Below are 14,802 nucleotides of genomic sequence, written 5' to 3'. Positions count from 1 at the left end.
AAAGCTTATGGAGCCATTTCTGAACAAAGGCAGAACCATAACAACACACAACTTCTTCACATCGTTTTCACTGGGTAATAGACTGCTGCACCGCAACACAACTCGGCTTGGCACCGTAACTAAATTGCGACTATTTTGCGACCACCTGCATTCTGTACGCGAACAATTCTCCACGCTAGTGTTTTCATGTATGAATGTGTGTGTGTATGCGCGAGAGAGGCAGATGCAGATTTGATGTCATTCAAGTGGTTACTGGATTATAAACTAAACAATTTCCCAAAGGTTTAACAAATCAAGTATGTTTTTATTCAAGAATAAAACTGGAAAAAAAATTCAAGTGACAACAAGATACGAAGAAGACATGATTCACCAGCGTTTGTGTGTCTGCTTACATCCCTTTAGCAGTATCTTTTACAAGTAGCAAAAACGTATACTAAGATAGCACTGTGGCATCATAATCAAATTAACAGTTTAACACAAACAAGTTAAGCAATGGGTACACTGTTACAGTATATAAAAATTATTAAATATAAAGCAGAGAAATCTGTCAACATTTGTCCAAGTTTCAGAATATGCATGTTAATTTTAGAAATATTTATTTAATACCTTTTGATTTTCCTTCTTTAGATTCCAATTCTTGGGTATTTCTTTGTTGCAGACATGCTCTACATTTATTCAGTAAATCTTGTAAGGCAGGGATGAGAGCAGGGTCTAACTGTTTTGGGGTATGTACAGAAAGCATCAAGATAAAGGCCTGTAAATCCTAAAAAACAGAAAGTTTAATAAACATTTGATTATTATTATATTGCTAGCTGATTAACCAGTGGCTTCACTCACTGAATGCAAGGGAAAAAAATAAAATGTAGTATTTATAAAATAAGTTTGGTAATTGCCAGTTTTATTTTTCAACAAATAAAGAGCACTTACAATAACATAGAAATCAATATAAACAACATTATTAACATCATTATCATGAGAATATGAAGTAATATATAAGAAGCACATTGCATATAAATATAAAATTATTAAACAGTAAAATCCTCTTCTATAATACGCTGTTCGTTTGACTATCCAGGATTTTAAATCACCTGTAGCTTGCAAACTGTTTCACCTATTGACTTGAAATTTGGTACACATATACTATGTGACGTCTACTATCCACTTTCGGGGTGATGATTTTATTACTCTTTTTATCTTTATTTTATTTTATTGTAGAATCAACTCTTGGCAGCGCGCAGCCGGGCGGCCGTGAGGCACATGCGTATGGGCGCCGTTCTCATTCCCTACCACCCTCGCTAATCATTCTTGAGGCAGACTGAAGACTTAAGTGCTAGATTAAGTGAAAGGTTAAAGAAAACTTACTAAGTAATTGCAACACAAAAACTAACTGAATCAGTTTTAACGCGAAAAGATGCCAACGAAAGAAGCAGCGGGCTGCTAGGGTGGAGTAAAGAAGAGCTGCTCAGGAAGCAGCAAGCACATCAACCTCTGAGCAAATGAATGCTAAATGTACAGAGAAAGGATGAATACTATGAATGCTCAAGTCAAGTGTATGCTATCTATCTATCTATTCACTGCACGTTATCGTGCAGTGCACCGTTACTGGTATTGTGATAAAAGAATTTGAACAACATATAAGAAGCGTATAAATTATTAAAAGTAAAACATTAACATTTAATAGGTAAAGATACATTGAGTACTACTGCAGTGCTTTCGGGTATACTACATTTTTTGTTTGCCCATTACGTGTATAAATTTTTTGGTGTACCTACCCGAGAACACGCGACATATAACTGACCGTGGGAGAAGCATGGATTTTAAACACACGTTGAGTTCATCCACTGGTGTCCCTTGTGGAATAACTGGTAATGCTTGACGAATATCTCCTGCGAGTAAAACGACAGTACCTTCCATTATTTTGGTAGGATCTCTGAGATCTTGCATTGTTCGGTTCAAGGCTTCATAAGCTCTTTTATGTGCCATGGTGCACTCATCTGAAAACTATTATCTTTGAATGTTGCAAGACATTTGCCTTTCCAGAGCCCTTGCGTATGTTGGAAATTGGATTTTTGTCGTGAGCGAGGTTTAATGGTAATTGCAATGCCGAATGTGCTGTACGGCCTCCATCTAATAATGTAGAAGCGATTCCCCATGACGCTACAGCCAGAGCTATGTCACCATTCGCTCTCTCGGCAAGAATCAGGTTTATTAAGAATGTTTTTCCTGTTCTTCTGTGGTCATACATAATTTCCGTTTCAAACGCTCATATGCAATTTCCGTTTCAAATGCGAAAAGAATTTTATATATACAGATTATAGACAGAGACAAAAAAATCAAGTCAAAACAGGAAAACAAAACCAAGTTTATCTATACAATATGTAAATTTTATTTATTTATTTTTCAGTGTCTGGTACAAAATACCCCGCCTCTTCTTTTTAGAAACTACAGTTGAAGTCAAAAGTTTACATACACTTTACATACACAATTTAAAACTCACTTTATAAAGCCTTCACTAATTTTATACTAACAAACTATAAATTTGGAATATCGTTTAAGACATCTACTTTGTGCAGTGCAAAAACAATTTTGTGATAGCCACTCCAATACCTTGACCTTGTTGACCTTAAGCCATTTTGGCACAACTGTGGAGGTATGCTTGGGGTTATTGCTCATTTTTGAAGACCCATTTGTCATACAGCTTCATCTTCCTTGCTTAGCTCTTGAGATGTTGATGCAGCATATCTACATATTTTTCCTTCCTCATGATGTCATCTATTTTATGCAGTGCATTAGTCCCTCCTGCAGCAAAGCACCCCCACAACATGAGGCCCCAACCCAGTTTTTAACAGTTAAGATGGTGTTCTTTGGCTTTCAAGCCTCAGCATCCATTTTCCTCCAAACATAATGATGGTCATTATGGCCAAACAGTTCAATCTTGGATTCATCAGACCAGAGGACATTTCTCCAAAAGGCAAGATATTTGTTCCCATGTGCCATTGCAAACTGGAGTCTGACAATTTTAATGGCAGCTTTGGAGCAGTGGCTTCTTCTTTGCTGAGCAGCCTTTCAGGTTATGTTGATATAGGACTTGTTTTACTATGGACATAGATAGTTGCATACCTGTTTCCTCAAGTATCTCACAAGCTCCTTTGCTATTTTTCTGGGATTGATTTGCACTATTCGTGCCGAAGTAAATTCTTTTCTAGGAGATAGAATGCACCTCCTTCCCAAGTGGTATGACGGCTGAGTGGTCCCATGGTGTTTATACTTAGGAATTTTTGTTTGTACAGATGAACAAGGAACCTTCAGGTATTTGGAAATTGTTCTAAAGGGTGAACCATATTTGCAGAGGTTCACAGTTTTTTTTTTCTGAGGTCTTGGCTGATTTCTTTTCATTTTCTCATTATGTCGAGCAAACAGGCAGAGAGTTTGATGACAGGCCTTAACATACATCCACATGTTGACTCCAATTAGGCTAATTCGCTCTCAGAAGCTAATTGTCCAATTGCCTAAAGGCTTCACATCATTGCATAGTTAACAAACTGTATGTAAAGTTGTAACCCACAGGAATTGTGATATAGTCAATAAAAAAATGAAATAATCTGTCTGTGAACAGTGTTGGAAAAAATTATTATTTGTTTAGCTGACATTTTAAACGATATGTCAAATTTACAGTTTATTAGTAGAAAATCTGTGGAGGGGATATAAAATTTTACGAGTTTTAAAGAATTCATCCTAAGTGTATGTAAACTTCCTATTTCAACTGTATTTTGTAAGTGAGAAAACATCCAAAAGAAGGACTTACCAGCTTTACAAATTTAAAGAAGGTCAAATATTTAGCCTGACTTTTTTTTACTTGAATCACATGCAAAAACTGCTATACTGTTCTTGCTTTCCTTCCCCTCCTTCCCCATGAATGCATTACCTTTTTAGACCCATTCAGAGATCTATGCCAACCATTTTCCTGCAGCCTTATGTAAGCCTGTGATAAAAGAGGTTAAAATAACCTTCCACAGCTTCCTTTAGATGTTAGGGGTATCTCAAGGGTACTTGGTTAATGGAGGTTTTCACAAAAGCACTAAACATTTACATTTATCTGAAATCTTTAGAATTCAGCTATGTATTTATCAATCAGATTCATGATAAGTAAAATATACTTTTTCCTGAGGACAAAAAGACAAAAATTAGCCATATTATGTTTTCCAGTTGAAAGCAAACTCAGAAATGAATTCTAAATTCTATGCATTTATGAATTTCTTTTAGATTGGATCTTTGACTGTTCATAAATACTGAAGCAAGCAACCGATAATCAGTTCCTACGTTTATAAGGTTAGATACATAAAATGTACAAGTGACTAATAGCCTTGGCATCAAATAAATTCTTTTATTCTCAGGAAGGCTGCAGCAAGAAAGGTTGCAATATCTATTTGTACACGAAACATCGTACTAAGAAAAAGTGTAAAGAAACAAAGAGTACTATCATAATAAGAAAAGAGACACCCATGAAAAAGCAGGAATAAAAGAATGAAGGAAATGACGCAACTGGTAAATCACATTAGTAATCTGATACACTATTAAATTTCAAACACAAGCAAAACATGTTAACCACTAATCAGGTCTCAAACAATGATATATGGTAATTCTATGTTAATTGACCATGGCAGGGAAACATCCAGTAATCCTCATACTTTTTATTTTTATGACATTGGTCTTTTCTTTTGCAGCTAAATATGAGCAGCAAATTGATTTTTTTTTCTTTTAAATTACATCAGTTTGTCCATATGTAAAATTCTAATTTCAGTATAAATCAGTGTTCATTGTACATTAGGCATCATCCATACTACTACATTTTTGTTTCCGTTTTCACCTTTCATCAACACTCACCATGGTTTTCAACCTGGGTAAACTTCTAAAAATGCTCTCCAGAGCCAGATAGGAAGTTTCATAGCAATATCAGAAAATCCGGTTATGAGACTATTCACACTACAAGACAACTGACTAAAATTTCTGATGTGACAGACGTTCTTCCAATCGTGCCACAGTCCAACCATGAGATGGAACTGGGCATCGCAACCACTCTCACACTGCATATGAAACAGCAAACAACAATAGATACACTAAACTGACTCAGAAAATAAGCTGGCTTGAAATGTTCAAAAATCTCACAGCATTCGAGCACATATGAAAGTGCCAGTGTGGATGGAAATCGTTTTAGTTTAAAATGAAAAAATGGAGTGGACGCAACCTTAATCACAAGGTTTTTAAATGACAGTTCCAGTTTGTAGTCTGCTGGTGTACTTTATATGATAATTGTTGCAATTATTCATGTTAAGTTCTTTCTTCAAATAGATTTGAGTGGTGACACATACAGATCAGTCTCATGACATCAAAACAGCTCTGTCCCGTCGAGGCACAGACTTCAAAAGACCTTTGAAAACTTCCTGTGGTGTCTGGCACCAAGATGTTAACAGCAGACCCTTTAAGTCATGTATGTCGCAAGGTTGGGCCTCCATGGATCGGACTTATTCCAGCATAATCCACTGATACTCAACTGGATTGAGATCTGTTGAATCTGGAGGCCAAGTCAACATCTTGTAGTCTTTTTTTTTGTCATGTTCATAAAACCATTCAGGTCAGTTAGGTTGGAGAGCATGCACTGATACAGTGCATTACCACACCCACCACATAACGAAACAGCTCGGGATCCCAGTTGGCAACCCCCAAGGTAGACACGCTGTCCAGTCCCAGCCCCCAGAAATGACCATCTATCTGCCACAGCTAGGTATCAAGTGGGTGTCTCCTCGGCCTCATCCAGCTGCTTGGGTCCTCAACAATGAGGATCCTGCAAGCTGGAACATCCTCACAAGAACTGTGCCACATGGCCGTAGTGTCATAACTGACACCCCCTCATGATGCAGGTAATGTGCCTCATTTGGGACTCTGTGAGGAACCGCTCATTCAGCACAAAGTCCAACGAGTGGTACCCAAAGATTCTATGAAGAGAAACAGTATCAGCGTTTGTTTCAGGTTACTGGATAGCGTCCACGTCTCACAACCATATAGCAAAACAGGAAGCACCAGGATTCTAAAGAATTGGACCTTCATCCTTTTGCAGAGGAATTGGGGGCACCACCAAAACCCCCCCATACTCCGCTTTCCAATGACCTCATGACCCCCACCTATGCTCTCCAAATCTGTCCACTGACTACACAGGAAGAGTTACCAGAGACATGAATATTGCAGCCGAGGTAAGTAAACCTCTCGATGAGGTCAACACTCTCTCCATAGACAGACACACTGCTGATGGCTGTGCCTAAGAAGTCATTAAATGCCTGGATCTTGGTTTTTATCCAGAACATTTGCAAGCCTAGACACTCTGACTAATTTCTCAGTTTCTCGAGAGCCCCAATTACAGCCTTCATTGACTCTGTTCAGATCACAGCCTCACTGGCAAAATCAAGATCAGTGAATCTTTCTTCACCAACAGATGCCCCACAGTCGCTGGACTCCACAACCCTGCCCCAACACCCAGTCCATGCAAGCATTGAACAGAGTAGGAGCAAGAACACACCCCTGACGAAACCCAGCATCAGCTGGTAAAAATGCAGAGGTTCTGCCTCCACTCTGTACAGCACTCACAGTATCAGTGTACAGGTTGTCCATGATATCCAGCAACATTAAGAGGATTCCGGGAAGTTTCAGGATGTCTCACTGGGCACCTAGATCAGCTGAGTCGAATGCTTTACGAAAATCAACAAAGGCTACAAAGAAACTCTGCCGATATTCATTTTTACACTCAATGAGGATTCTGAGTGCCAGGATGAGATTGATGGTAGACTTCTTAGGCATAAAACCAGGCTGTTCTGGTCACTGGTATGTGAGCAAATGATCAATGATGCTATTGAGGATGACCCTAGCAAGGACCTTACCCGGCACAGAGAACAGTGTTAGCCCCTGTAGTTGCTGCAATTCAGGCGAACACCCATCCCTTTCCAGATAGGGATGACAAGTCCCATTTTCCAGTCAGGTGGGATGATGCCAGTCTCCCAAATGGAAACAAAGATTGCATGTAATACAAGGATGGCCAGCCTACAGAAGTTCACCCTGGATACGACTGATACCTGTAGCCTATCCTACCCTCAGCGGGTTCACCACCTATGCAATCTCAGTGAGACTGGATGGTTCACAGCTAATTGGAGGATTAGCCTCAAGAACCGTGGTCACAGACAGTGTGTTACTTGCTCACAGATTCCTAATATGACCTATCTGCCCTCTAAGCCCTTGTAGCCATCCTTCTGAATTCTCAGTATAGACCGGAGCTGCCATAAAGCCGTGCGCTGCAACTTCTCTTGATGACATCCAGGGTGCCCTGCAAGGGAACACAGGCAACACCAATGCAATCCTCAACAACATATATGGTCTTGTCATGAAAGGTCTCCCACATCTCATTAGGATCAGTAGTCACACCCAAGTCTGCAAGGTCCTCACACAAACTGTGTGCAAACTCATTAAAAACAACCTGATCTTGGAGCCTGGCTAGGTCCAGCCACATTCTCCTAGTACAGGGGTGGGCAAACCTTTTGGCTCAGGGGCCACATTGACTTTTAAAATTTGACAGACGGGCCAGGCCAGTACTAGATGCATACATATCTATTTATTATAAAAAGAAATCCTGTCCTGGAAAGCAAAAAGCAAGTCTACAATACGTGAGAATTTATTTTAAAGACCCGCGAGACCAAAGACACGCCCTACTTACACAATCTACCCGCAAGACCAAAGACACACCCTACTTACAATCATCAAATAGGACAATAGGCAGCAAAACATTCAGTCTTGTGAAGGACTTGAGCACACACAGATCCAGGGCTCTCAGCACATATAAAGCGTATAAGGACAGTACGTTATAAATTAAATGTCGACATATAAGCGAAGAAGAAAGCAGCGCGGAGAAAACAGACTCACATGTGTTGGACAGAAAAAAGAGCAAAAAAGAATAATCGAGGTACAAATTCAGAAAACAAGGAAAGTAATTATCAGCCCGGAACAAGTGGAATTGAAAAAAAAGCACGTCCAATCCGGCTCAGAATTAAAAGACAATGAGTAAAAGACAAAGTAGAACTTCATAAAGACGTTTACAAACGTTGGTGTTAAACACATGCAGAGCAGGTTAGAGACTATGAAACCAGGGAAATTAGAAAGGCTCAAAATAAAAAAAGAAAAAAAAGTTGGCGCTATACACATGTGGAGAAAGTTAAAGGATATGAAAGTAGGAAAATTAGAACATATAAAAAGTAAAGTAAAGATCGCAGTAGCGCAAACAAACTGCCTCATTTAACTATGCACCAGTCTATCTTTGGTTTTGCACAATAATTACTACACTATTGCACCTTAACACTTAATTCTACTTTATTCACATAATTTTACTTATTTATTATGTTCTACTACAGTATACTGTTATCTTTCAATCTATGAATTTTTGTTAATCTAACTGATATTCTTCTAACTTAGCACAGTTTCTGATAAGCGGATCAGGATGCATTTCACTGCGTGTTGTCCTGTATAACTATGCATGTGACAAATAAAGAATCTTGAGAATTTCAAAACGGAGTTTACCGCACATGCATTTATTGGTTACTTTGTTCATGTATATATATTTATCTGTCTGCTTATTTAAAAAGCTAAAATTTACCCCAGGAGTCAAAAACGTTCTGTCTAGCCCTTGTACAAAAACCTAGACAAAAGCTGGGGTATCACCTTGGTAACCCCATGTACTTTTGGAACTGTGAGAGGAAAATAGCATGGCTTTACAGACAGACAGAACATGCAGAACTCTACTTACTTTTTTACTTTGTAAAAAAAAAAAATTATTAACTGCTGATGATGTAGATTATTTTGTCTGTACTGAAATTCCAAACAGAGAAACCTATCCTGACCTCATTAAAAAGAATCAGCATATTGGGACTTGCAAGATTACAAATATTGTTTTTATAGAAGTTCTGAAATAAAAGTGAAACTAATGAAATAGCAACAATTCAAAGAAAAAAAATCTTAAAAGTGTGTATCCGGAAAACAAAACATGGGGGTTAGTGAGCGAAGCGAGCAGGGGGCGAAGCCCCCTAGTCAAACATAAACATAAAAAAGGCATTACAGTGTTATTATTTACATTCACTTTTAGTGGGAACAGTGTTGTTGATCACCCTTTTTTGCCAGTGAATTGAAGTCTGGTATTAGTTTTGTTGTGGCAATTCTCAGAACAGATCTGAGGGGTGCATTGTTGGTGTTCATCACACTAAAAGTCTGTTCACACATATACTTAGAGCCAAACAACACCAGCATCCTCTGTGCCATCTTCTGGATGTTTGGAAAATTGGCTGCGCTTAATGAAGCATAAAACTCATCCAGTTTAAGAGAGTTGAACTTCTCCTTTAAGACGGTGTCACATTGTTCCAACTGCAACTCATGTGGCGCCGTTTCAGGGTCCTGTGTAAAGGGACATGACACCAGCTGAAATGACTTGTAAATTTTTCCAAAATCAGAGAATCGACGGCAGAATTCTCCATGCAGGTTGTCCAGTGATTTCCTGTATTTTTTCACAAGTCGAGGGGCCTCTTTCAGCGTAGCCAGTGTGGGGAAATGAGAGAATGAGTTGTTTGACATTTGCTTTGAGAATAAAGCTAGTTTGGTTTTGAAGGCTCTGACGTTTGTGTACATTTCATGCACAAACTGGTCTTTCCCTTGTAGCTTCATGTTCAGCTCATTCATGTGTGTCAGTATGTTCACAGCAAAAGCTACATCACAAAGCCAATCTGTGTCACTCAGCTCAGGAAAATCGTCAGCTTTCTCAAGTAGCTCCAAAAATGAAAATCTCCTGTTTGAGCTCCCACACTCTTCGACATACTTTCCCCAAACTTAACCAGCGGACATTGGAGTGGTAAAGCAAGTCCTGGGGCCTCATGTATAAACGGTGCGTACGCACAGAAATGTTGCGTACGAACGTTTCCACGCTCAAATCGCGATGTATAAAACCTAAACTTGGCGTAAAGCCACGCACATTTCCACGGTAACTCATACCTTGGCGTACACAATTTATCCGCCCAGTTTTGCAGACTGGCGGCACCCAGCATCAAAGCAGTGCTACTGTTCCTGTGTGATCACCCTTTCTTTCTTAGATCCACATTCCTGGCGCGGCTTTATAAATACACTGAAATTAACTGCATATTGTTTATTAGTGTAATGCATCTGATGGTAATTAACCTGCAGCAATATAACGGTCCAGGGAATAGCCATAGTATTCCAAATACCATAACCGCTTTAGCGTTGTTACTCTCAATGCATCTTCTTCTTCTTTCAGCTGCTCCCGTTAAGGGTTGCCATAGCAGATCATCTTTTTCCATATTACTCTCACTGCACCACTCCAAGTATTTATATCACTGTATCTGAGTGGGAAATCACAGCAGCAGCTGATCGGAAAGAGAATTATCGGTACACAGCATGAAGCAGACGCTGCCTGAGCCACAGCAAAATGCTTTAGAGACTTCCCTGTACGGACTTCGTGGTTTAGAAACAGTTTCATCCCAAGAACTATAAACACACTAAATCAGTCCATCAAGTGCTCCTTGTAGAACTGTTTGTACTTATAAGTACAATCACCTCACTTTAAACTTGGGATACAGTTATAATATTGCACAACCTGCGCCACTTTATAAAGCGCGTATTTACATATGATGACGGTATTCATTTTTAAGATGAAATGCAGCAAAATATGTTGATTATATTATACAGATAAAACTTTAACTTCATTTAAATAATCTGTAGTTAATAATTAAACATGTGAGGACACGGTGCTGCAGCGCTACCTAGTTCAGTAATTGTTCCTGCATTGCATTGTATTCTTGCTGGTGCTGACGCAACACTGGAAAGATAGACGGATATAATAATTAAACACGTACTATGAAGATATTTCAATGTTCCTTAAAAGTTTTGAAGAATCGGCGTTCTAAGCTTACAGATGGCTTCACGTCTATTACAAAGCTGATTGTGTGGCGATTGGGTTTTTGGAGAAAGAAAAGCAAGGACAGGAATTGGAGGTTAGTACGTTTGAAAGAGACAGTACTGCTGTGATAAATTATTTCATTGAAGGTCGCGCATGGCGCAGCAAGCCTCTTGCGTGAGACATGAACAAGCACTGCGCCACCGTGTTCCCATGTTTAATAACATGCTTTCATTCCTATCATCATGAAAAAGATATCACGTATATATCTCAGTATTTTAATTATTCAGAAAGCTGTAATTTCACGAATGTAATGGATTATGTGTCCTGTTGGAGAAAGAGAAAGCCCGTTTAAAAAGCAGGTAGTGATTCACACACATAGAGCACATAGAAGATCAAATACAGAACAAAGCATTTAACATGCCACTTTAGTTACAATGGGATTTGAGAAACTAGTAAATTAAACGATTTTAAGATGAAGTTTATGATGTTCTACTTTAATGGCAAAATTAACTACGTGATTAAAGTGGAAATTTCGAGATTAAAGTTGACATTTCGTGCTTTTTTCCCCACTGTGTGCCTTTTTTTTTTGTCTGTACCCTAATAAGCTTTCATATGACACTCAGACGGTGGGCTATGACTCACCTTTTCACGGCGACTTTGATATGTGATTTCTTTTTTATTTCGGGCACTGTGCGACTTTGTGAACTTGAGCCTTCGAGTTTCTCCGACACTCTGTCACTCGATCAACTTCCTTTTGTTGATTATACCACTGTTTAAACCAACAAATAGTACGTTTTTCCTTTGCCTCCACTTGGTATTCGCTAAAATTCTTATATTTTCTCCCGTGCTTTTCCCATTGTCTTTTCACAGAAGGCTATTTATATCGATTTGCATATTCAAAGAGGCGTAATTCTGGGAGGAGTTGGGGCGGGATAGAAGGCGCGTGCACGTGCATTACTTTTCACGCTGATCGGGATTTACGTAGTGGAAGAACGTGGATGTTTGCGTGCGCACAGATTCCTGCATCTGGATTTTTCTGTGCATACGCACAATCCCGCTTTTGTGCTTACGCCATGTTATAGTGTGAGTTCTACGCACGGCATTATACACGAGGCCCCTGGTGATCAGCGTCAATTTCTTCAAGAAATGTAATAAACTGACGATGCTAAAGTCTCCTCGCTCGAATAATGTTAATGAGTTTTACAACTGGCTTCACTACGTAGTCAAGCTGCAATATGGATTTACACAGTGCTTCCTGGTGGATTAGGCAGTGTAAGAAAATTACCTCCTGCTCAGGGTTGTCCTCCTTCACCCTCTCCTGGATTCTTTTGAGCAACCCGTTTTTTCCAGTCAGATTTGGCGATACATTTGTGGTAATGTTGGTGAGCGTACTCCAAGGTAGTTTGTGCCTATTTATGACCCCCGACACGCTGTCATACAAGTCCTCTCCCCGCGTTTTCCCCTTTAGGGATTCCATGGCCAAAAACTCCTCCATTATCTCAAAATTGTCATTAATCCCTCTGATAAAAATTAAAAGCTAAGCGGTGTCCTTTATGTCATTACTTTCGTCCAGTACCAAACAACATAATGTAATGACTCCGCTTTTTTGTTTAACTTGCTAACTAAGTCTTCGTCAATTAGTTCAACACGGCGAGTCACTGTCCTGCGTGATAAGCTAATTTTTTCAAATTTGTTCTTGCTTTCAGGACACAATATACCTGCTGTCTCTACCATGCACTCTTTGAGAAACTCCCCTTCGGAGAAAGGCTTGCTGGTCTTTGCTAATTTGAATGCCAGCACATAACTTGCCTTTGTGCTTGATTCTTGGATGGCAGTTTGTCAGATAAAGGTGTTTTGCTGAACTTGCAAACTAGCTGCCAACCTCTGCGCGGTAGCCGTCCGTTCTTACTTTGACTGGTTGTTAGCGTAATTAGCATGCTTGGTGGAAAAGTGACGGCTGATGTTGTATTGCTTTAAAACTGCAACGGTTTCTTGGCAAATAAGACATACAGCCTTTGACCAGACTTCAGTGAAAAAGTATTTAGTTGTCCATTCCTTATTAAATACTTGGCACTCACTGTCGACTTTTCTTTTCTTTGGCCCACTCATTGTTGCAGATGGGTTCAGAGGAGTAGCAGAGTAATAACAGAGAGTAACCTGGGCTCCGCAAAATCAAGTCAATGTATCACTGCGCCTAATGCGCCACCTGGTGAAACACCAGGCATTACAGGACAAGGTCAAATGAATGCAGTCATAATTATGATATGATTTGATTTGGGCAATTTTGTACCAATCTTCGGTGGGCTGGATTAAAAAGTCCAACGGGCCGGATTTGGACCGTGGGCCGCAGTTTGCCCACCCCTGTCCTAGTAGCCTACTACACCTAAGCTGGATCTTCAGAGTAGCACCAGCAATGCTGTGGTCAGAATTCACAAACTTGGCACTTCTGTAGACCGTGTTGTTCTGTAGGAGCCTTCAGCATCTGCTCACAAGGTTGTGATTTATCTCCTTCACAGCACAACCAGTATTGGGGTACTAAGTCCAACGATATGGCTCAGGGCGCTGGATCCAGGATGCAGTGATACACCGCCAGAGAGTGCCTTAATCAGAGTCTCATAATACGCTCATTGAAAGGAGTGACATTGGAAACTATTGGAAAGAACAGATCTGCCACAGCAACAGGTACTCCTTGAGTATGACAGCCATTAGACCAACCTGACCATTAAAAAGTGTACCCCACCTACAGAGTGCATTGACCTACTGAAAGAAGCTACTGTTACCAGGAAAAACTGTTGCCATGAAGGGGTGTATGTGGTCTACAATCATCTTTAGGCAGGTGCTATGTATCAAATTCACATGCACATGAATGCCAAGACATAAGGTTTCTCAGCATAACATTGCCCAGAGCAATACACTGCCTCAGCCAGCTTGCTTTCTTCCCACAGTGCATCCTGATGCCATCTCTTTCTTGGGTAAACTACACATATGCACCCAGTCATTCAAAGGCTCTAAAAGAAAATGTGATTTATCAGACCAGGTCACCTTCTTCCATTGCTGCACTGTGCAGTATTGATGCTAATGTACCAATTGTAGGTGCTTTTGGATGTGGACAGGGGTCAGCATGGGCACTCTGATTAGTCTGCAGCAACCCTGTAACCCTGGAAAAAGCCTTTTTCGAGTGCTGCGATATTCTTTTTGTAGCCTGGAGATCAAAACTGTACATAGTTCTCCAAGTGAGGTCTAACCAATGCATTATAAAGCTTCTTTATAATTTCCATGGACTTGTACTATAGGTATTGTGCTACATAACCAAACATTCTGTATAGCCTTAATTCTTAATTGCTTCTGTGTCTTGCAGTTGATAGTGATGAGTCCACTATGACTCCTATATCCTTCTCATAAGGGGTATTTTCCATTTTCAGACCTCCCATTGTGTATTCAAACTTAATAATATTTTTACTTTGTACATGTAATAGTTTACATTTACTTACAGTACATTAAATGTAATCTGCCACAAATCTGCCCAAGCCTGTATGCTGTCCTAGTCCCTGTAATGACTCAATGGATTCTAGATTATCTGCCAATCTACCTAGCTTGGTATCATCTGCACGTTTAACCAGCTTATTATGTATATTCCTATCCAAATGATTTATATATATTAAAAATGGTAGCAGTCCTTGCGCTGACCCCTGTGTGATACCACTCTTAACATCAGACAACTCTTATTGGATTCCTTGCACTAGAACCCTCTGCTTCTTCTGTCTGAGCCAATTTTGTACCCATCCACACACTACACCCTGAACTTTCAC

General features: G+C 39.7%; 1 protein-coding gene across 1 annotated transcript in view; it reads right to left on the bottom strand.

Annotated features, from left to right (window-relative positions):
- usp34 (ubiquitin specific peptidase 34) overlaps window positions 1-14,802 on the bottom strand; it is a 723,586-nt gene that overhangs the window by 35,194 nt on the left and 673,590 nt on the right. The window contains 1 exon segment of the mRNA XM_051919324.1: window positions 607-763. Coding sequence (XP_051775284.1) covers window positions 607-763 — 157 coding nt within the window.

Source organism: Erpetoichthys calabaricus, chromosome 15 (assembly GCF_900747795.2).
Source record: "Erpetoichthys calabaricus chromosome 15, fErpCal1.3, whole genome shotgun sequence".
Lineage (NCBI taxonomy): Eukaryota > Metazoa > Chordata > Cladistia > Polypteriformes > Polypteridae > Erpetoichthys > Erpetoichthys calabaricus.
The sequence above is the reverse complement of the archived record's forward strand: the minus strand, read 5'-3'. Positions and strand labels throughout refer to the sequence as shown.